The sequence below is a fragment of the Tachysurus vachellii genome, chromosome 2 (genome assembly GCF_030014155.1).
Source record: "Tachysurus vachellii isolate PV-2020 chromosome 2, HZAU_Pvac_v1, whole genome shotgun sequence".
NCBI classification, from domain to species: domain Eukaryota; kingdom Metazoa; phylum Chordata; class Actinopteri; order Siluriformes; family Bagridae; genus Tachysurus; species Tachysurus vachellii.
Genome location: NC_083461.1, coordinates 19,563,729 through 19,588,078, shown reverse-complemented (window position 1 = coordinate 19,588,078; position 24,350 = coordinate 19,563,729). Strand labels below are relative to the sequence as shown.

General features: G+C 41.4%; 2 protein-coding genes across 4 annotated transcripts in view; both read right to left on the bottom strand.

Moving 5' to 3' along the window:
• The window catches only part of zgc:174164 (uncharacterized protein LOC570656 homolog), a 202,553-nt gene that overhangs the window by 51,272 nt on the left and 126,931 nt on the right, over window positions 1-24,350 (bottom strand). The gene's annotated exons all lie outside the window — the stretch shown is intronic.
• On the bottom strand, window positions 422-24,029 carry plekha1b (pleckstrin homology domain containing, family A (phosphoinositide binding specific) member 1b). 3 transcript variants are annotated; one of them, XM_060862255.1, is made up of 13 exons: window positions 23,894-24,029; window positions 16,857-17,017; window positions 15,486-15,542; window positions 15,198-15,243; window positions 13,732-13,829; window positions 10,008-10,136; window positions 9,481-9,618; window positions 8,692-8,760; window positions 7,822-7,886; window positions 7,554-7,617; window positions 7,319-7,408; window positions 6,068-6,138; window positions 422-2,509 (listed from the first exon to the last, which is right to left on the bottom strand). In XM_060862255.1, exons 2-13 carry the CDS (start codon window positions 16,995-16,997, stop codon window positions 2,296-2,298), a joined length of 1,182 nt encoding a protein of 393 aa, XP_060718238.1. In that variant the 5' UTR covers window positions 16,998-17,017; window positions 23,894-24,029; the 3' UTR covers window positions 422-2,295. The 3 variants fall into 3 exon arrangements, with proteins under 3 accessions (XP_060718238.1, XP_060718247.1, XP_060718228.1); XM_060862264.1 differs by having other exon boundaries at window positions 6,098-6,138; XM_060862245.1 differs by lacking the exon at window positions 6,068-6,138.

The following is a 24,350-nucleotide window of genomic DNA, read 5'->3' as shown; positions in this document are numbered from 1 at the left end:
CCATCCAGGGCTGCTCTAGAACGTGTGTGTGTAACTAGGATCAGTAACCAGCAGAGGGCAGCACGAGCACATCTCATACACACAAATACACTGAATTACACGAGAACTGCAGTCATGCTTCAATTCCAAATACACTAAACACAAGCAAACAAGATGGGCACAAAAGACCAAAAAACCACACAGATTCAGAGTTTAAATGACAAAAATAACTGACAAAAATTCAGTTCCAAGTGTGTTGAAGGTGCTGTTAAGTTTCTAGCTAAAATGTTATAATTACATACTCGCAAGACTCTACACTGTAGAGAATGGTTTTCGAGTTTAACGTTTCACTAACAGTGGCTGTAGAAGCTTTAGGAGTTGCAGCTTCAATGCTTAAAGGAACGGTCATAAAAACTAGAGGCAGACAAAAGACAAAACTCAGTTCAGCACTTAAAATTGGTCAGTTTTAATCTTCAAACTCTTTCACATAATAAATAAATGCACATGATTTACAAATGTCAGGTACACAAGTGGAGAAATCAAAATGAGCTTGTTGTCGGAAGAAAGCTACGCAGGCACTTGAGATGGCTTGTGCAACGGTTTACGGGTGAACGAGTTGACACACGACCCTGACGTAGAGCGACGTAGGGGCGCCGTCTCAGGAGTCGTGTTCCACCATACAACATTGGGTAAATTTTTTTTTACAAGAATAATCCTCAAAGAACAACAAAAGGAAGTCACAACGTTGGTACTGGGCAAGTAGGAAAGGTTATTAAACGAATACGGCATCAAAACTTTGACTAACGTTAGTGTGGTGTTAGTGTGGTTTCATTCACAATATGCTAAGCAGAATATAGTAGCTTTCGTTCATTGTTAGCATATTTTCAGGGTAAAGTAGTCCATCATGACGTAACATCAGGAGCACCGTGTTCAGCATGACAATTTTCAACACACGGAAAAAAGGCTTCTTACAGTTTGCTCTAGAACATTTCTTGATATTTCAGACCTGCCGACCCCCCAACCTTTATTCAGAAAGTTTGCAACCATGTCTAAACTAGAAAGTGGATCTGCGAGAACCAGCGGGTATTTTTTCCTCCAAACAAATGTTGGCTAACATTAGACACGATTAAAATCAAGTTAAAAGTTTCACATACACCTTTCAAGGTGGAAAATCAAGTGTAGACAAGAGACCAGCCGAAACGTTAGTGATGCGAGCTGGGATGAAGCTACCAAGAGGTCACTACCGAAGCACTAGATTTCTAGCTAATTAGCTTATCATTATCTCGGATGTTTTCAATTAAAGGAAAAAGAAGCATGGTGTATATTTAAGTGACGAATCCTAGAAGCATATTCCGATGTTACAAAGTGCAGCTCTGATGGTTGGCAACAACCTTAAAAACAATTGTATGAGTGTGTTGCCAAGGTAACCGAACGGCTGTGCGTGTACTGGATGTAGACGTGTATCCAAAAGACCTGATGTTTTTGGTCAAGCACCAACAAACCTGACAAGAAATATGTTTAACTTTTGACTTTTTGAAGTTTTGCTCTAAAATAAACTCTATAGTTACAGTCAGTATGTGTGTGTATATAGATCCTCAAATATTCAATATAGATCTTCAAATGTTTAATAACGATTATGTCTTCTCCAAAATAATTCTATCTTATAGGTAGTGGTATTATCTTGTTTATGGTTTGCTCAGAAATGAAACGCCCTCACACAGAACTTTCTAAAACATCGATAAAAAAACAATTAAATGATAGAAGCAATCAGAAAAAAGTGCTCCATTTAGTTCAGCAGAAAGATCTTCAATACGCTGATTTAGAGTAGTGATAAAACATCACAACAAACCAAACTGTACCCCATGGAAAAAGAAGGTGAAAAGGGGAAAAAAGATAAATCGTTAGGGTAAATCTGATCCAGTTCAGGACTGGATAAGGAGTTTGTGCTCATTTCAAATCACTAGCAGACTGGTGGTTAGCCACGGTCTTCAACTGGAGGCTCATGGAAAAAGGAACTAATCCCAGAATCCCGTAATCCACCGTGATGTGCTAGGTGCCCTCTCTGGTCTACTTCACTTCTGATTGCTTTGCTTTGTGCTGCACGTCCAGACCTGTGGTCATTTCGGCAATACTGTGCTGTCAGTCTGTGCTGTGTCTTGTCTCGTTGTGGGTATGTCTGTGTTTATTTTCGTTGCAGTTTGACCACCGCAGGTCTTTACACCTCTGTAACAGGCAGATCGTCAGTGTCAATATCAGCAGGAGGGCAAATCTCTGCACTGTTCCTCCGCTCCCAGGGTGAGACTGTGTCGCTGCTGCTTACTTGAAAAACAGGCGGGGAGACTCCTGGAGTGACAGACGGGTACGTGGGCTGCCCCGCAGGAGGCCGCTGAGGTCCGGCTCGTCCCATGCCATGCTGATGGCCCGCTGGGAAGTGGCATTCTGGGAAGTGGAGTTCGGTGGAGATGGGTGAGCGAGGGACTGGGGGGCCTTGGTCACTGCAGTAAAAGCTGGAGGGGCATTCCCTGCGCTCCTGTAGGAGAGTGACAGCAGAAATAGGAAAGAAAGAAAAAAATAAAAATAAAAATTACACACACAAAAAGAAGAATCATTCGGTTAGTGAGAAAACACAAGGTACCATTTCTACAGTGTGCTCAGGCATGGTAGTAGAGGCTAGCTTCAGTGGAAACAGCAGCAGAAGCTCCGGGTGTGGCAGCCCCGATGGGAGTGGCAGCAGAAGCTTAAGTAGTAGGTGAAGTTTTAAGAGTGGCAGCTTTAGAGCTAGTTAAAGCTTTAGGAACGGCAGCTACAGTGGTAGAAGCAGTAGAACTGATGAGACTGGCTACAGTGCCAGTGGCAGCTTCACTGAAAGAGGCAGTGTAGCTTGAGAAGAGGACAGTCTATTGGTAGCTAAAGCTTGGAGAGTGGCAGTTTTTGTAACACGAAGTTTTAGGAATGGAAGGGTAGCAGTGCTAGTTGAAGCCATGGTAGTGGCTGCTTCTGTGGCATTGGAAGCTTTAACTACTGCAAAAGTGATGTGCAACAAATCTTATAATAATAAGCGCTCAGATTTGTAGCAGCATGAAAAAAAAAGTGGGATGCAGTCCTAAAACTTCCAGCCTTGAATTTTTTTTGCTGTCTGGAAGATTACCATCAGAATTCACAGGTAAAAGAGGAGACATTTAGCTAAAATCAGCCTTCAGGCAATCAGGGTACAGCACACATGCAGCTAAAGGAAAAAGAGGGGTTTTTAAGGATGGATGTGAAAGTATTAGCATGGCTGGAACTGGATGAAGAACATTCTGAATATAGTTGGGTATTGCTTGCTTGAATGATGAAAAGCTGAGGATCACAATGTAGAGAAATGAATATGATAAACACTGTGGGAAGCTCACTTGCTTGGCCGGGATGCGGCGTGACACTGATGCACATCCAACATGCAGTTTTCCATGGCACAATTCATTCTTAAACACTTTTAAACACTCGCTTGACACAACACAAACAACGACCTGATTAAGGTTGAGGAGGTGAAAGTTCACACTTTAAGCTACCATGCAGACCCCAACATCTGCAGAGATCTGAGTTCTGGGGAATCAGCATGATCAAATCGGAATGTCTGGATGTGGTATCGGACATGTCTGTGCACATCCTGGCTACAGGCAGACAAGGATCACTAACACACACCTAGGAATGTGTGTAAATCTCTACACTACATTCCATAGGGTGCATACCATGGGTTCTTGTGACTAAGCAACCACAATGTTTTTTAGTTGGCAAATGTCGATTATATCTATTTTTCTACTAAAACAGCACCACTTAAATGATAAGTGCAATTTACAACCATAAAAGTGCAAAAATTAATATACACCAACCAGTCGTAAAATTAAAAAGGTGTGGTGGTATCCAACACTCAGACCTTAGCAGCAGATTCTTTAAGTCCTTTATGTTGTGAGCTGGAGCCTCCATAGATCAGACTTATTTGTCCAGCACATACTACAAACGCTCAATCAGATTGAGATCTGGGGAACTGGGAGGCCAAGTCAACACCTTGAACCCTTTGTCATGTTCCTCAAACCGTTCCTGAGCAATGTCTGCACAAAAAAAGGCTTCTCCCATTAGGGAACACTGTTGCCATAAAGAGGTGTACTCGGTCTGTAATGATTCCCAGAAGAACATTACACCGCCTCTGCTCACCTTCTTGTCCTTCCTTGGAACACTTCTGGTAGCTACTAACCCTTGCATATCACCCCACCCCCTGCCCCCCAATGCTCTGATCGTCGTCTAGACATCACAATCTGGCCCTAGTCAAAGTCACTCAGATGGTTACACTTGCCCATTGTCCTGCTTCCAGCTTATCAACTTTGAGAACTAACTATTCACCTCTTATCCCATCCCCTGACAGCTGACACTATAATGACATAATCAATGATATTTTCTCCTCCTGTCATTGGTTTTAATGTTATGGCTGATTGTTGTGAGCAACGATTAAACTTCAAACAATAAAGTAGTATAATGCATGTTACATGTAGTGTATATAACATTTCTAAATGCAGTGAAACTCCATGGCGCTGTGTGATACATGCAGCAGGTTCATTATCTCGTCCTTAGTCACTGCCTGGTCAGGGTCATGCTGGTTTAAATTAGGCTAAAAGTAAACGAAAAAAAAATAATACGCTATTCAGACTGAAACCTTTCTTTGCTATTAGCGTTAGAACATGTTCACGTTTTCATTTCCAGCATATGAAGGACACCCTTATCCCTTATATGTAAAAGCAACTTACTTTTAATCTCACTCTGTCTTTTATTAATACTACTGAGCAACTGAGAGTTAAGGGCCTTGCTCAGGGGCCCAGCAGTGGCAGCTCAGTGGACCTGGGATTCGATTTAAACTGGCAACCTTCCGATGAGTAGTCCAACACCTTAACCACTAAGCGACCACATACCACACACTACTTAAACCACTTATTACACAATATGATCATTCATAGTGCATAAGAGATATAGATAGAATGTGTAATGCACTTAATGCCACATGAATGTACTCACACGTACACTGCTATAAATGTAAACTGTTCTGATATGAAGTCCAGTAAAACGTGTCTGTGCACATTTCATTGTTCATTCGCGTGTTTTACGGAAATGGGAAAACAAGGAAGAACAGTATTGTATTACGAGGACATGCACCAAATGTGTGTTCTGTCCTTTTCTTCTTAAAAAACATGAAGTGAAGCAAAATCAGAGCAACACAAAATCACAGTTTTAAAAAAAAAAAAAAAAAGGTTCTACTGCGTTATACTCTCTTGCCTTCAAAGCAGCTCGGGAGCAACTGCCTGTGTGAATGCAAAATAAGATGTGGTATGTGTGGAGTTTTATAATAATGGGATCAAAATACACAAAAATACATAATGAATAAAATATTTCTAGATTGCAGCACCAGATCTTTTTTTTTCAGTGATCATGTAATCCTCCTTTCCCATCACCTTACTAATTTTAATGAACCGAATTAGCTGCACATCAGGAACCATCGCTGATCTGTAATCACTGACACAAATCTGGCTCATTCGAGATCCTTCGTCACTTTTAGCCTCGACATGAATCTAGAGTGAATCCAGAGTAAATCCAAGTACCGTTTGCCACAATATCTACTGCTTCTTAGTAAGCTCTGAACATCTCGCCTGCATCTCGCCAAGTTACAATCTGAAATGAAAAACACATGAACTGTTTGGGAGTGAATGATTTTTTTTTGTTGTCCGACAGAAGCTTTGCTGAAGAAATGCGGATGAAGAAATGAGATCGAAGGGCTGATGGATAGATGGGTGAATGAGAGTGGCAGTATAAAAGAGCGCCATGCCGGCGGCGCAGCACGGGACATGGCGTTGTGGTTCAGGAGTCGTTCAGGCATGACATGAGAGGGTTTGTTTGCTTTTTTGACGTATTCTGTGGGTTAAACAAGCAGGGAAGCGGAAAACAAAACGAATAAATTCTTATAAGTCTATGGAAAGCTCTACTGCGTTACACTCGGAGCTGGGATGCAAACAAACAGAGGAAGGGAAGGCCAGTGGGGAAGATGGGCTGCGATCTCTACACATACGTGCTGCGTTCGCCACTGCGGGACGTATACCTCTGAATACAAGGGTTTGAGAACCTTCTGGCCTGACGCATCTGCAACAACATAGCGCACAGCTTGATTAGGAGTAAAGAGACAGACAGACAGACAGACAGAGAGACAGAGAGAGAGAGAGAGAGAGAGAGAGAGAGAGAGAGAGAGAGAGAGAGAGAGAGGTGGGAGAGGGGAGATGGCTAAAGCATCAATTATTCATATATAAGGTTGCTGTTTGTTTATTCCGAAGACGAACCATATGTTTTTTTATACTCATCAGTAATGAAGTGAGAAACCAACTCAATGTTAATCAAAACGGGACCATTTTAGTGAACCCCGTGTTGTGTGTATTTAAATGGCGGTAGATGAAATAGTTGATTATAGATGATGCTCGTTTGCTAGCTTGATAAACTTTTCCCCACTTCTATTCAGCGTCTGCTGCTAGTGATCAGCTGCTGAGGTTTACGTTTAAGTTGTCTGTATCATAGTCAGACGCTGTAGATCATTTATCACAAAATACATCGTTAGTGTGACAAGATACGCTAGAATACTGGCACACGGTATCGAGTGGCATCGGAGCATTTTTATTAGTAATGAATGCAGAATCAGTATTGCTGCATCCTTACTGAAGTCATCTATAAACTCTCTATATACTCTGTTTATGAAGTCTTTATAAAGTCTGTTCAATAATCATGATTTTTTTTTGTTCGTTCCGCATCCAAAACACAGATCACACTGTGGAAGAGAGACGTACGCACATTATAAGCTCTTAAATGTTAAGTGCTTTCTGCTTCTGAACTACTCCATCGTGGTGTTTGCTGCTGTTCGTGAAACACTTAACTAACAGGTTTATGCATGCCTCTCCGTGCCCGAGAACGGTCGTGTGTCTGTGTCTCGACAGTGTACTGCTGCACGTGTCATATGAATGAGACTGTTACTATAGCAACTATAATGTATCAAAACGAGTATGTTCGTATAATCTTGTTCTACTTACAGAGCTGCTGTTATAAGGAAAGTAATCATCAGATTCTGACCAATCAGAATGCAGTGGCGTGATGTATAGATCACTTTAGTGTTAGACACATTCAGAGTGATTTATACTTGCTGTAAATCATCGATATGTTTGCCTGTTGTTTCCTTTTAACTGCCTAACATGAGCTGGATCTCTAGCTGCTGTGTGACGCTCAGAGATGCTGTGTGTTTATAAGTGAGTGATCTGGCTGAAGTGCTGTGAGTACATACTGAAGCTGCAGAGCGGCCGGGGCCTCGCTGGGCTACGATCGCTCCGGAAATGGCCTTGATCCAGTTGTGCATCTCCTCGGGACTGTCCGTCTGAGAAAGGGGAAGAGATAGAAGGAGAGAGAAAGGAAGAGAGAGCAAGAAAGTGAAAGAGAAACGGCGACATCGTCTTTAGCTGAATTTCCTCATAAGAAAACCTGGTGGTTGTGCAAATTGAAGTCGAAACAAACGTCCTCACCTGAATATAAAACGTTCGTGAGGTAGTGACGAGCTCGAAGAGGTTATCCCTCATCAGCAAATCACTGAGAGGGAACGCGAGAGAGAGAGAAAGAAAGAAAGAAAGAAAGAAAGAGAGAGAGAGAGAGAAAGCGAGAGAGACAAAGAGAGAGCTTACATCATTTTTCCAAAACAAATAAATGTATATACATTCACACACAAAGACATGCACACACGCACACACAGACACAAACACAAAGACATGCATGTGCCCACGCATGCACACACACCTTTGCTTACACTCCTGGACTTTAGTAACCTCCTTCAATGGAATAACCCGGAGTGGCTCTCTCTCCTAAAAAAAAAAAAAACACACAAAAAAAAAAGAAAACAAGAAGTTATTTAAGGAAAGGTGTAATTTCGCAAATCCAACTGGCTTTCTGAATCCACACTAAGAAAGCTAAAAGCCTTAGAAATGGTTTTATTCCCTCAGCGAGACTGAATCAGTGAATTGTGGGACGTGAAGCAAACAGGTGTGTGTCGTGTTCATCATAAATCATGTCCAGGCAGATGAATTTGCCCCAGGTGGACTCCAGTCAACTTCTACAGATGTCTCACCATAATCACAGGAAACAGAATGGAGTTTTGGATTTACGGAACTTATCCGAAATCCAGAACCATGTTTGTGCCTTTCCACCATAATTAACAGCAAAAGGCCAATTTTAAAACGTGTTTCATATGCATGTGTGTGTGTTTGTATGTGTGTGTGTGTGTGTGTGTGTGTGTGTGTGTGTGTGTGTGTGTGCATGTGTGTCCATGTCTGATTATGAGCTCAACACAAGCTCTGGCCTGTAAACAGCGGCCTGTAAAACACACACACACATACACAACAGGAGGAGGAAAGGAATTCACAACACATACTCCAACATGCTGGAACAGCAGGCTGACTAACCCCCCCCACCACACACACACACACACACACACACACACACACACATATACAGTAGCATGCACACAGCATCAGATTAGCTCTGGTGGTACAGTAAAAAGTTTGGATGTCTGCTAGTCTAGTTCTGGGGAGATGAGAGATAGAGAAAGAGAAAGAGAAAGAGAGAGAGAGAGAGAGAGAGAGAGAGAGAGAGAGAAATAAAAACTCTCACCAGGTCTGATTTAAAATAACTGATGTTGTTGTCGTCCAGCATGAAGTATCGTCTCTTCCAGTTTTTCATCTGTAGAAATGCAGAGAAGAAACACATGAACCTGCATGCTTATCTCTCTCTCTCTCTCTCTCACACACTCACTCACACACTCACTCACTCACTCACTCACTCACTCACACACTCACTCACACACTCACTCACACACTCACACACTCACTCACACACTCACACACTCACTCACACACTCACACACTCACTCACACACTCACACACACACTCACACACTCACACACACACTCACACACACACTCACACACACACACACACACACACACACACACTCACTCACACACTCACTCACACACTCACTCACACACTCACTCACACACTCACTCACACACTCACTCACACACTCACTCACACACTCACTCACACACTCACTCACACACTCACTCACACACTCACTCACACACTCACTCACACACTCACTCACACACTCACTCACTCACACACTCACTCACACACTCACTCACACACTCACTCACTCACACACTCACTCACACACTCACTCACACACACACTCACTCACACACTCACTCACACACTCACTCACACACTCACTCACACACTCACTCACACACTCACTCACACACTCACTCACACACTCACTCACACACTCACTCACACACTCACTCACACACTCACTCACACACTCACTCACACTCACAGTACAGACGTAAATGGTTAAGTCCTGGCCCATGGTGAACAGAGGAGGATATTGGGACTCACCACAGCTCCCTGTTTAACGCAGAAGCCAACCTTAACCACCGATTGGTCCTGGTTAGCTCGGCTTAGGTAGTAGGGCACCTGGCCATGAGGCTTCCTCAGTGTCCCTCTCTCTGCCCCGTTCTGCCCTTCAGCCTTCTCCTACAGAAAACACAAACCAAATTCAAAATTCTATTTCACCTGGAGCTTCTTCAACACACAACATTTCTCAGTTTATAGGAAATGTCTTTGAATCCTGGAAAGTTCTGAACATTTGAAACCAAACCACAAACATACATAAAGAATAAGCTTTAAAATATTCATGTTCCATCGATGAAGAATAACGGGTCTGTCCGTACACATGCCATCTGCTTCAGCATTCAGCAACATGCAGTCACAGCCGCAGACGTTTCTGAATGCCTTTTTAGGGCCGTTATTCACATACAGTGCTGGCTTTGTGGGAAGAGAATAAACTTGAACCATTCAGTGGTTCTTTATGATGCCAGGGCATGAGTTCATTCTATCCGATCTCATTCATGGTGATGTCTGACCTGTGTGGTGGTGATAATGGGAACTCCGCCGATGATCTCTGTCTTGTAGGAGACCTGCTTCATGGCACCCAGGACATCCACGCATGCCTCCGCTGGGTTCTGCCCGCTCGGATCACCCGACTTTGGGACCTGAAAACAACCCAGGTTTAGGGTCCACTTCAAGCAAAAGACCAGGCAGAAGACTAACCAGCCCTAACACATGACTGCTGTAGCCCTAGGAAGAGATCGGTTTCCTTATAGCTGACCAGCACATTGTGTGTTAGATCTCAGAACTTCTGTCTGAATGTGAACCTGATCAATGGCCCAACAACACAGCTATCAACCTTAATGGCTGCTAGATTTACTTTCAGAAAGATCCGAGCTGTCAACATTAAAATTTCTAACGACGAGGCAACACCCTCCGGAAAAGAAGCGGAGAATTATAGACCTGTGACCAGCTCTTTTACTAACTGTGTTTATGGGCCTGCATTCCTCTGGAGCCTGAGGGACAGAGTGGAAGTTTACAAGAGTTTCTGTGTGTGTGTGTGTGTGTGTGTGTGTGGGCTTTTCTTTCCTCTGACTAAATTCAGAAGAATGGTTACAGTGTGAAAGTACAAACAATGAGAGAGAGAGGGGGAGAGAGGGAGAGAGAGAGAGAGAGAGACAGAGAGAGAGAGAGAGAGAGGGAGGGAGAGAGAGAGAGAGAGAGAGAGAGAGAGAGAGAGAGAGAGAGAGAGAGAGAGAGAGAGAGAGAGAGAGAGAGAGAGAGAGAGAGAGGAAAAGTCAGTGACTCAAAAGAGGAAATGAAGAGCAACAAGATATCAAAGCAGGAAAAACGTCTGGATTCTTTTTCTGTAAAAAAAAAGGCAATGGGCTTTTTCCTGCCTAAGGTGAACAACTGTACACACACCCTGAGGTGAACAACTGTACACACACCCTGAGGTGAACAACTGTACACACACACACTCAGTACTCAGTAGTGGGTGTGTGCGTGTGAAGAGACATCTGTTACTCAGACCAGCTTGGTGGGGAAAGACTAGAGGGCATCTAGAGAAATTCCCGCTCTCTGTTCTGGAAGTTTCTGACCACTAAAGACAAATACAACAAAGCTTCTTATCATACGTTAGAATGAGATTTCAAAACGTCTCCTGATGAAATATTTGACTTTTAACTCTTGTATTGTTTGCCATCTGTTAATGAATGACTCATATTGATTTTCCTTCACCGGTCTCACACACACACACACACACACACACACTGACATTTTATATATAAACCAAAACCAAAAGATGAAATCCCCTAACTGTTGTTCTTCATTAGAAATATCAGAGAAGACCTTTTAGATAAAATCTTGTACAGTACACTGTCAGCATTTATCATGTTGTGGTTTCCCTGGTAACACACACACAGAAAAAGTTCAAGCTGTGCTTCTTTTTCATCTTACTAATTCCCACAGAGAATGAATAAAGAGAGGCTGGTGAAGGAAGGTCTGTTTACAGCTGCTATAAAGACAAAGTGAGCACAGGAACGTATTTAACCTTTAAAGTATCTATAAACCAACTGTTAAAAACAAATGATGTCTTGTTCTTTAATAAAGAGAAAATGGTGCTTTTGACAAATTGCTGTGGTAGAAGAGGAATAAATCAGTTTGCATCTGGTCATGGTGTTGATTATACTGCAACAGCTCCACATACGTATTCTGCGTCCACACACACACACACACACACACACACACACACACACACACAGACACGACTAACAGGATGGAACGCCACTAGAACAGGGAAGAGAACGGGAGGTTAAAGGGCTCGGCACGGCGCTGATCGACATCACACACAGCTGCAGAGAGGATCGATGATGAGCTTTTACGGGATGTAATGAAACCATCGCTTACATTAACCCACTTCTACTGCACTCTGAAACTTGCCCAACACTCCTGACATCACTCCCCACCCGTTACCCTTACATTTATCCCTCACTCTTACCCTCAGCCTCACTTGTATTCCACTGTTTTATTCTCTTATTGTGTTGGCTTTGTAGAAGCCAACATTCTGTTTTCCTATTTCAGCTTAGACAAAAAATTATAAAATTTAATGCGGCCTAGGGCTTTCGAGCCACATTCACCAAATTTGGATATGTTGTAGACCCTGGTCTGAAGTTTGTTGCTTTTACTTTTCTAAGCGATCCGAGTACCGGTACTTTCGGTACCAGGTCTCAAAGTGGCCTTTTTTCCCATAGACTCCCATTATAAACTTTGGAGGTTTATAACTCGGCAAGCTTTCAGACTATCTACACCAAACTCGGCCAGCTCCTTTAGGGTGATACTCTGAACAAACTTTTAAATTGGTGTATCAACTGGCCTTCTGGTTGTCCCGCAGCCCCGCCCCAAAATATGCAAAATCAAAAGACTTTTTACAACAAGGACATGTGACATATCAAAACACTCAGAACAATGAGGTTGTTCACGTGACGTCACGTGAAAATAAAAAATTTTGCACAACATGGGCATGTGATATATCAAAACAGTCAGCCCAATGAGGGGAACTTCCTCAGAAGTATTCGGATGACATCACATGCTCGTCTCCACTTGCCTCCAAATGTTTTAGCACTCTATCTTTCTGTCCACTTGCCTCCAAAAGTAACAGTGACCCTTATGTCCACTTGCCTCCAAAAAGCACCGGCCTTTGCGAATACTTGCCTCATCAAAGCCAACATCAAAGTTTGTCGCGATGAACTTTACAAATTTAGTTAACATTGTAGTTTATTTAGCTATTTAATTAACATGTATTTATCCATTGTCTACTTTATTTGTTTGGTTTTCACCGTATCATTCCTAGTCCATAGTTATTTTATTTTATAAAAGTAATATCAAAATGATTTTTTCAAGCGTGTATTTACTATTTACAAATCTTTTTCAATTCTATTGTTTACATTTTAAAATAGCATATTATTGAAATAGTTTTGTAATTACTTCAATTTAATATTTAAAAAAACACATTACAACGTTAAGATTTTTAATGCTTTCGTTCAAATATATATGTTATATTTAATAAAGATTATTGATTATTTATTCATTTCTATCATTTCTAACCAATTCGACTATTTATTAAGGAAAATTCTTTTAATCATATTTCAGTAAGTAAGGAATAAAACACAGTGTTTTGGTGTTAGAGGATCATGTTAGAGGAAGATAATTGACGACATACCGGTGTGATGAAGTTTATAGGATTATTCTCCTTTAGCGGCATGTTAGTGTTTAGTTCCTTTTAGAACACAGCCACGTTATACAACACAATTATATTTACAATTACAACCATAATTATTTTATTATTAAACAACCTGTGACTTTATTTATATGACTTTACTTTGGTTATAGTAGCTATAAACAGATAAACTGATCAATAAATAAATAAATAAACACAGACATAAATAAATAAAAATAAGTGGCAAAGTAAAAGGTTTCGCCTTAAATCGAGGCATAAGGAAGAAAATGTTGTTTTCTTGCTCTCTTGACTTTCCTTAATTTAAAATTGGTTCTTTATTTATTCTCCCAATCTCACAAAATCATTTGATGCAAATCACGCAGTGATTCGAAACATCGTTCGATTCTAAGACGATTCACTCACCGATACGATTCACACACTGATACAATACATCGCTCGTTACAATACACAACCAGGACAAACCAGTAAACAATATGATTCTCTCGCCAGTACAAAATCACCTGATGATATGAATCACTCACCGTGATTTTGGTAGCATTGTTGAGCACAGCGACCCATTCCACCAGGTCCTGTTTGTCGTTGGCCTGCAGGTAGAACTTCCTCATTCCAGCGTTGATCACTGGATGGGAAAAGAGAGGAAGAATGTGTGTGAGAGAAAAAGAAATTCTAAGAGTGTAATCAGAATCAGAGCAGTTTGGAGTAATTAGTGTTACACAAACGTGCGTCTACAACTTTACGAACACCACCTGCTATACTGCGCACATTGTCCGAGACGCTCCTGGCCAAAACGACGCAGTATATTACATTACCTAATGTAAATTTCCAGGAAACACCAAAAGTGAAGATTTTACTTGCCTAATGGGCAGCTAACAAATTTATCACCCGCCCACTTCTGCACGCTACAATCTGCCCCTTTATTCTATTAATACATGAACATGTATCCTGCACTAAACACTCGGGTAATTTGAAACAGGAAGATGTTTGGCTGAGAGTCAATTTCGAGCGTGAGTCACCTCAGCCTACATGAATCTCACATACACACACTTAAAGAATTGGGTCACACCATTGACATGGCTGCAGGCCGGAATGGTTCATTCTATTAAACCACCATTACTTGTGTATGATCATTTGATCTCTTATCAAAAACAGAATCAAAACAATGTGAATATGTAAAAAAAAAAAATAAATCTTTCAGAAACGTTTCAGATCTGAACTTCGGTATCCTGTGTGGAAGTCACAAGCTCCAGGGAAAAGGTCAGTGTGAGGTCAGGTAACTGCTTCCTGCCATTGAGAGCAGGACATTCCCTCTGGAGCACTTGCGGCAAGCCACAGGGAAGAGACGATAACCTCACGACTGTCCCTGTACACGCCGAGGTCAGGATGCTACTTAGAAATCCACCAGACTAGTCTTTTTATTTCAGCTTACAAAACAATATTTAAATATGTTCTCTATGTGTCTGTGTTTCCTCCATTCATTTAAAACTCTAAACTGACCCTTGGTATGAACCTGTGTGTGTGTGTGTAATCTGCCAGCCCAGTAATCTTAAACCCAGTGTTCCAGGCATACATTCTGGAGTCACCGTCACCTGACAATCTTTACACTCTTACTGAGGACATCAATTCAGTTTAATACTTATACAAAGATAACGTCATAAATAAAACTTTTAAATAATAATTTAAATTTATTATTCTAAAAACATTATGGGAGATAAAGGAGAAGAGAGAGAGAGAGAGAGAGAGAATGAGACACAGACTGAAAGAGAGACAGTGAGAGAATTAAAATATAATTTGAATTTGACAGACACACACAAAGGAGCAGGAAATGGGAGTTGGAAAGAGCATGTGAGAATGAGTCAGGCTGTGAGGGTCTGAGAGAAAGTGTGTGTGTGTGAAAGAGAAAGAGAGAGAGAGAGAGAGAGAGAGAGTGAGAGAGAGAGCGAGAGAGAGAGAGAGAGAGAGCGAGAGAGAGAGAGAAATACTGTCTTACCGAAGCAGAACTCTGCCTTGGGTCGCAGTTTGGTTGCATCGCTAACCTAAAACATAAATAAAATAATAACACATTTAGAGAGGTGGGAAGAGAAGAGAAGAGAAGAGAAGAGAAGAGAAGAGAAGAGAAGAGAAGAGAAGAGAAGAGAAGAAAAAAAGAAAGGAGAGGAGATCAGAAAAAGAGGAGAGGAGAGGAGAAAAGAAGAGAGGAGAGGATAGGAGATAAAAAAAATAGGAGAGGAGAAAAAGAAAAGAGGAGAGGAGAGAAAAAGAAAGGAGAGAAGTTCACCTTGGAGATGTACGTGAGCTTCAGTGAGCCAACACACAGGGTTCCTTCTGGAAGATTCTGTGGAGTGACAGAAGTAAATATTTTTGAATGGCTGCTGGTGTAGAGACTTAATCATGACCTGAGCACCAATCAGAACACAGCAGTGTGCAGTAACTGTGTAAAACACTCAGCTCAGGCAGTAATGCTGCAGCTCTACAGGGGTGCAGCGGATCAGCCTCAAGGTTCACAATCAATAAATGTCTTTGTATGGAGGGAGGGAAGTCAAAATGTCCATAACAAGAGAAAGAAAAAGATGTGGTGTAGAAATAAAGACAACTAGGTTTCTGTGGATGAGATACATATCGCCGCTTTAATGTGTGTTAGTGTCTGATCATTAACACAGTCCACTTTCCAACTTCCTCTGTTAAAGATGTGAATTAACCTGCTGGATAAACCAGCATGCATGCAACACACACAAACACACACACACAAACACACACACACACACACACACACACACACACACACACACACACACACACACACACACACACACACACACACACACACACACTCACGCAGACATAAAACATGTACAAACACAAAATATGTACAAACTTTTCAAAATAATATTAGTGTCAATCTGTTTAAAGGGTAAAATGAAATCTGCTTGTTTCGAATCCGAGTTTATGATTCTTTTTTTTTTGCAGAAAACAAGGCCTCCAGCATCCTGACCTCTGAAAATTTCCTTCTTGACTCTTTTAATTCATTTCTTCCTTTAATACTTGTCTACCTTCCCTGATCCTTCCTTTTTATCCCTTGTTACTTCTTTTCTTCCTTTCCTTACATCCTTATATAATTCCTTTCTTGCCTTATTCCTTCCTTCCTCGTGCATTTCCTTGTTACCTTCCTTCTTCTCTTAGTTCGTTCTTTTTTTAAATTTTCTTTCTTCCCGCCTTTGTTATAAAAAAAAAAAAAAAGAAAACAAAATACAGGAAACAAATGTGGATACGCAAGAGCTGGATTACAGATGGGATGACTCCGCCCGTGCTGTAGAGGAAGTGCAGTAAAAGGACTTCCTGTTGTTTGGTCCACAGACACACATACCATACGGTGATCATCAGTAAAGCTTTTAGAAGGGTTCTGAAACGTTCTCCTGGACTTTCCTACTCACTGATCAGTGTGTGTGCTGTGTGATGTGATGCTCTCTGAGAAGGACAGTGAGGTTGTGCGCGTTCAACTGGAATTAAAGCGCAGGTCAGAGTTACTGGGTAGATCTGCTAAAGGTGGGAGTTACAGGTCTTCACTATACTGAGTGCTTCAGGATAGTGACGGTTCTAAAACTGGGACGGAGCTGTGTGTGTGTGTGTGTGTGTGTGTGTGTGTGTTTACCTGCGGGTTGTCCATGTACCACACCAGACTGCCCTCCAGTGTGTCCAGGATAAAGTAGCGGCGCAGGAACTTGCCGCTGTTCTCATTTTCCTCGATGTCCAGGAAGCCACAGATGCGGTTCTGCCGATCCACGTAAGGCATAGCTGGGTCTGAGCATCACACTGACCACACACACACACACAATTAAGAACAAGGAAAGTACAGATAAATCGTGACATTTCAGCATCAGCTTGTTCTCTCTCTCTGTCTGTCTATCCATCTCTCTCTCTGTCTATCCATCTCTCTCTCTGTCTCTCTATAAGTCCCAGTGTCTAGAGAACACAAGAGCCTCCACACACCAGAAACACACACTGCTTTAACACTCACTCTCTATTACAATACCAGGAACCAGAACCACAGATGTGGGAGCTGAGCCACCCTCCCGTTAATACAGTACACACACACACACCACTCCATTCACAATTCATGTCCTGCCATTTTTATTTAGAAGAACACTATGGCTCTGCCATCTCCTTCTAATGAGACTTCTGTTATACAGGAAGCATCTTGCTGGACTTCTTACAAGCCAACTATATAACCATACTACTACTTATCGTTATTATTATCATCATCATCATGATATAGTTCAATGTATGTCCAAATATCCAAACATTCACCTTCAGTCTCTATGATTGCTTGTGTGATGTAATGAGTTTATCCTCCCTGTACAAAGTTACACCAACACCAGGTCAGGTGACATTTACTCTCATTATATTGTATTGTACATTGTTATGTTCGTTGATGCTGGGTTATATTATCCATTACCAGAAGGTCTGTACTTCATGCATTTTCCGAACTGAGCTCTGCAGACTAACACTAGACATCCCGAGTTCTTTTTCTTTCAGCAGACGAGTGGATCATCTGAGTCATCTAGAATGATTGACAGGTGTGAAGGTGTTCAGAAAACTCGGCCAAGAGGATGTCGCCCAACTGGTGTGGAGTGATGGTGACCGTCTCCTGACTACAAACACTCCTCTACTCTCAAACCTGACATGGAGAAAACGATTCATTTGCTGTCTGATGATGTGATCGGCCCTGGGTGATTAAATAATCAGCAATCATTAAGAAAATTTAATTAGGGAAGAAAAAACAACTAAAGAATCCTTAAGAAACTTAAAATACTGTGTGTATGTAAACTTATTTTTACACACACACACACACACACACACACACACACACACACACTCTATTCCTCTAGACCAGGGGTCGGCAACCCGCGGCTCCGGAGCCACAACTGGCTCTTTCATCCATCTGCTGCAGCTCCCTGTAGATTTGGAAAATAAATATTTAATTAAAATTTATTTTATTAAATTTATCTAAATTCTAAGATTATGATGCTCTTGTAACATTAAAATAAACAGTGTTTAATTTGTTTGTCGCTCAAAATATGCATCATAACTGCTGACTTGCGAAATCCGACACACAGAAGCAGACGCAGTTTTGGTTTGCTGCAGCCGGCAAGTTAAAAGTTTGATGTCATGAATACGAAGAGGACTCAATTAGACATTGAACATTTTATTTGAAAGTAACCTTCCACCCAGCGTCTTTTTTGTTAAGGTTAGTTCAAACTGTTCAAAATATTTTTGTTTGCCTGCAGAAATAAAATTTCATTTACTCGGTAACAGTTCATTGATTTCATAAATGCAACACACTACAGTTTTTTCTATACGTTCCATAAAGGTAAAAAACGATATATGCAGTGTTATCTTCATTTTAGATGTCAAATGGGTTTTGTGGCTCCCTGTGGTTTTTTTTCTGTGGGAAACGGGTCCAAATGACTGAGTGTTTACGGTTGCCAACCCCTGTTCTAGACCATGATAAAGTTTACTCTGAGTGTGTGTGTGTGTGTGTGTGTGTGCAGAAGGAAGTGAGAGTGTAGCGTGGGTTTAGCCATCGAACACAGGTGGACTGAGTTTACTGGGTGTGTGTGAGAGAGAGAGGTATATACAGAGAGAGCGAGAGCGAGAGAGAGAGAGAGACGGGAAAGTACCAAACTGTATGTTCTCTCTTTACAGTGCTCGAGTGGAACGTATTTCAGTCTCATTAACTCAATACACCACACTTTACTTCACGCTGTCTTAAAATTAAATATTCGGCTTTATATATATATATATATATATGTGTGTATAGATATAGATATAGATAGATAATGAGTTTAAGCACTGGAGGGTTCCATTTTGAGAGCCAATTAGATTACAGCCTGCTGAAACTCCACCCTTCACTGTAGGTAACTGCTACAGGCTTCATGATAATACATCTGTATGTTAACGTTAACTAATGTTAGCTTTCTTTCCATCCTGCTGATGAGGGAGGTGGTGTTCAGTTCAGCGTAGCTCTCTGTGTTCAGGGCAGATTTGTTGATTAGTTGTGAGAATTACGTGTATTTGTACTACTTCCACCACACCTCTCATCTCCACACCATCAACGCTCCACACTCATCTCTCACATCTCACTCACGTCACCTGTAGTCTTTCATTTTCCTTATAAGGACGCAAAGAAACAGATAAAAAAATGTTCTGTGGAATGCAGATGATACAAGCAGATGTGAGCAGTACTCTGAGAGAGGAGCAGAGAGGAGAAAGAGAGGAGAGAGAGGTGCAGAGAGAAGAAATAGAGGTGCAGGGAGGAGAAAGAGGAGAAATAGAGGTGCAGAGAGGAGAAAGAGAGAAGAAAGGAGAAATAAAAGAAAAACAGAGGTGCAATGAGGAGCGGAGAGAATAAAGATAGGAGAAAAAGAAGGTGAAAGAGAGGAGCAGAGAGGAGAAAGAGAGAAGAAAGAGAGGAGCAGAGAGGTGAAAGAGAGGAGTAGAAAGGTGAAAGAGAGGAGTAGAGAGGAGCTGTAAGGAGCAGAGATCAGCAGAGAGGAGATCATCACCCTGAAGGGTTTTATTCCTCTTACACTACAGCAAAACACTCACAGGTGAATTTAGTTATTCATCAATCTCTATTATTCTGCACTGATTAAGGTCTAAAAGTAAAGACTGAGAGCAGAACACGGCTCACACAATCAGCATAATTAGTCACTATAACACCTTTCACAAGAAGAGGCATTTCAAGGCAAATTCCCAGCTCCACACTCAGATCAGATCTTACAGCCGATTGGTCAGTGTGTTTCGTGACGCGCTCTCTATCAGCATCTGTGACAGTGCTGTGGTGTGATGCAGGAGAACAGAAAGAAGAGAATACTGATGAAGCTGTGAGGAAGAAGCAGTGAACTTCACCTAAAGACATTATCACGTCTGAAATCTGAGAGTAGACTTTAACTTGATAAACGCATTTCTCAGACCTTAATGCACATCACACACACAGAGTTTCAGCTGAACGGCCGGGAAACCGTCTCAACCATCTCATGCCCCGCCGGCGAGGCCCACTGCGTCTGGAAGTATTACACAACTTCCTGCTGCAGGTTGATTAACGGAGCATTAATAGAAAGTTCTAGCTTGAATGACGTGTATTAACTGTTAGAATTAACACACGTGTCTTACACGTGTTAATTACAGTTTCAGATTTTCCCCCATGTTACTCACAACACCATGCTGATCATGATGCTCCAGATAGAGAGAGCGATGCGGCGGTGCTTTAGTCTTTCTAGCTCACTTCCATATCTGTATACTCTGTTCAAACACAGCAGCTTCCATCTGTTACACTAACATCACTCATCACTTCATCTGTTACACTAACATCACTCATCACTTCATCTGTTACACTAACATCACTCATCACTTCATCTGTTTCACTAACGTCACACTCATCACTTCATCTGTTACACTAACATCACTTCATCTGTTACACTAACATCACTTCATCTGTTACACTAACATCACTTCATCTGTTACACTAACATCACTTCATCTGTTACACTAACATCACTCATCACTTTATCTGTTTCACTAACGTCACACTCATCACTTCATCTGTTACACTAACATCACTTCATCTGTTACACTAACATCACTTCATCTGTTACACTAACATCACTTCATCTGTTACACTAACATCACTTCATCTGTTACACTAACATCACTTCATCTGTTGCACGCATCACGTCATCTGTTTCACACTCATCATACTCATAGATTTCTGGAAACTTTCCATGGGAACTTAATCTGGGGAATTTTGGAAATATTCCAAATTGGAAACTTTATCGGAATTATTTGGAAAATAAGGAAATGTATATAAACTATATCATTTACAACCATAAATAAACATTTTGTTTGGTTCATGCAGACATTCATGCAAGGTAATATAAATTTTAAAAATGACGTCTTGACTGATTTAATTGTAAGTAGAACTTTAATTGATTATTTCATTAAGTAACACAAAAGCATAATAAACATTATTATGCTTGTAATAAACATAATAAACTTAATAACTGCAATAAACATATTTCCCTATGATTGCTGTAAAATGAAAGCACCCCCCACCCTTGTAAAAAAGTCCCAATCGAAATGTAAAATGAAGCATTTTTTCTCAAGATTATTAGGTCTCTGCTTCTGTGGTAGTCAAGGCCTGGAAAATGGAGGTGATTCCCCCCTTAAGTGGTATATGGAGGAGTTCTTTTATTTAATTTCAGGGGGAGTGAGTGTGGGGGGTCATCAAATTATCTTCACTTCATCCGTTACACTAACATCACATTCATCACTTCATCTGTTACACTAACATCACACTCATCACTTCATCTGTTACACTAACATCACTTCATCTGTTACACTCACATCACACTCATCACTTCATGTTACACGGACATCACACTCATCTCTCCACCTGTCACACGGACATCACACTCATCTCTCCACCTGTTACACTCATCACTCCATCTGTTACACTAACATCACATTCATCACTTCATCTGTTACACTAACATCACACTCATGACTTTATGTGTTACAAGAACATCACACTCATCACTTCATCTGTTACACTAACATCACACTCATCACTTCATCTGTTACACTAACATCACACTCATCACTTCATGTTACACTAACATCACACATCACTCCATCTGTTACACTAACATCACACTCATCACTTCATGTTACACTAACATCACACTCATCACTTCATGTTACACTAACATCACTTCACCTGTTACACTAACATCACACTCATCACTTCACCTGTTACACTAACATCACACTCATCACTTCATCTGTTACACTAACATCACACTCATCACTTCATGTTACACTAACATCACTTCACCTGTTACACTAACATCACACTCATCACTTCATCTGTTACACTAACATCACACTCATCACTTCATGTTACACTAACATCACACTCATCACTTCATGTTACACTAACATCACTTCACCTGTTACACTAACATCACACTCATCACTTCATCTGTTACACTAACATCACACTCATCACTTCATGTTACACTAACATCACACTCATCACTTCATGTTACACTAACATCACACTCATCACTTCACCTGTTACACTAACATCACACTCATCACTTCATCTGTTACACTAACATCACACTCATCACTTCATGTTACACTAACATCACACTCATCACTTCATGTTACACTAACATCACACTCATCACTTCACCTCTTACACTAACATCACACTCATCACGTCATCTGTTACACACTCATCACTTCATGTTACACTAACATCACACTCATCACTTCATGTTACACTAACATCACACTCATCACTTCATGTTACACTAACATCACACTCATCACTTCATGTTACACTAACATCACACTCATCACTTCATGTTACACTAACATCATGCTCATCACCTCATGTTACACTAACATCACACTCATCACTTCACCTGTTACACTAACATCACGCTCATCACTTCATGTTACACTAACATCACGCTCATCACTTCATGTTACACTAACATCACACTCATCACTTCACCTGTTACACTAACATTACACTCATCACTTCATCTGTTACACTAACATCATACTCATCACTTCATCTGTTACACTAACATCATACTCATCACTTCATGTTACACTAACATTACACTCATCACTTCACCTCTTACACTAACATCACACTCATCACGTCAACTGTTACACTAACATCACACTCATCACGTCATCTGTTACACACTCATCACTTCACCTGTTACACTAACATCACACTCATCACTTCACCTGTTACACTAACATCACACTCATCACTTCACCTGTTACACTAAAATCACACTCATCACGTCATCTGTTACACTAAAATCACACTCATCACGTCATCTGTTACACACTCATCACTTCACCTGTTACACTAACATCATACTCATTACTTCATCTGTTACACTAACATCATACTCATCACTTCATGTTACACTAACATTACACTCATCACTTCACCTGTTACACTAACATCACACTCATCACTTCACCTCTTACACTAACATCACACTCATCACGTCATCTGTTACACACTCATCACTTCACCTGTTACACTAACATCACACTCATCACTTCACCTGTTACACTAACATCACACTCATCACTTCACCTGTTACACTAACATTACACTCATCACTTCACCTCTTACACTAACATCACGCTCCCCCCGGTGACGTCATCGCGGGACACAGCCACTGACACAGTGTCACGAAGGAAACGAGGCGCATCATCTCCAGCCCCAGGAGGAACATTAGTGTGTTTTGAGCCTGTGTGGTTTCCCTTTAACGTGATGAACACAGTGCTGAGGAACAACAGCTCACAGCTAACATTATTTACCTGTACACACACCTGCATGTACAACACTCTCCCTCCCGCCTTCACTAAACTATCTTCAACCCCTTCTAGTTTACAGATAAGGCGCGTTTTTGTCCCTTTTAACCCTGCTTTTATTGACACGTATAAACCAGGACACACCCAGGAGGCGCAGAAATATGCGCGAGCTTTAGCTTTAGCTCTCATAAGATCAGAGCCGCCGGATAAACTAAACGCCACCTAAACTAAACTCAGCAACACGGACACACGGAGTCACCAGAAAACACTTACAGAGTTTATAAATCCTGGGAAAACCACTCGTCGTCCGCGCCAAGGTGGATTTCTCTTAGACTTTCAGCCCATCTCCAACACAAACTTCCGACTGCGCGAGCGCTCTGTTACCTACAGGCTACCTCACACACAGACAGCGGGGGGAGGGGAGGGAAGGGGAAGGAGGAGCGGGGCGTGTCCACGGACCCGGAAGTGCAGCCGCAATGGAAAATATAGTGATGTCTCCTTGAACGTAACTTCCCTATTGGGCTTCTTTCTTTCTGACACCATGGGCTCCGATATGCTTTTAAGATGTGTAGTTTTTTTATTTAACTTGTAGTGCAGTAAAATCCATAAAAAGTCTCCGCGTCAATTCGCTCCCCAGCTCAGTAGGTGGCGCTAAAATCAGGCGCACCGCTAAAAAAAGCACCAAACACCAACGAAGAAGAGCCGAAGCCGTGATATACATGGAGCCGTA

Excerpts from the sequence above, each read along its gene's own strand:
- plekha1b (XM_060862245.1), bottom strand. The coding sequence starts at position 16,997 with ATGCCTTACGTGGATCGGCAGAACCGCATCTGTGGCTTCCTGGACATC. Across the intron at positions 9,619-10,007 it reads CCATTATCACCACCACACAG|GAGAAGGCTGAAGGGCAGAA; the intron begins GTCAGACATCAC and ends TGTTTTCTGTAG. Across the intron at positions 2,510-7,318 it reads CCGGCCGCTCTGCAGCTTCA|GAGCGCAGGGAATGCCCCTC; the intron begins GTATGTACTCAC and ends ACTCTCCTACAG.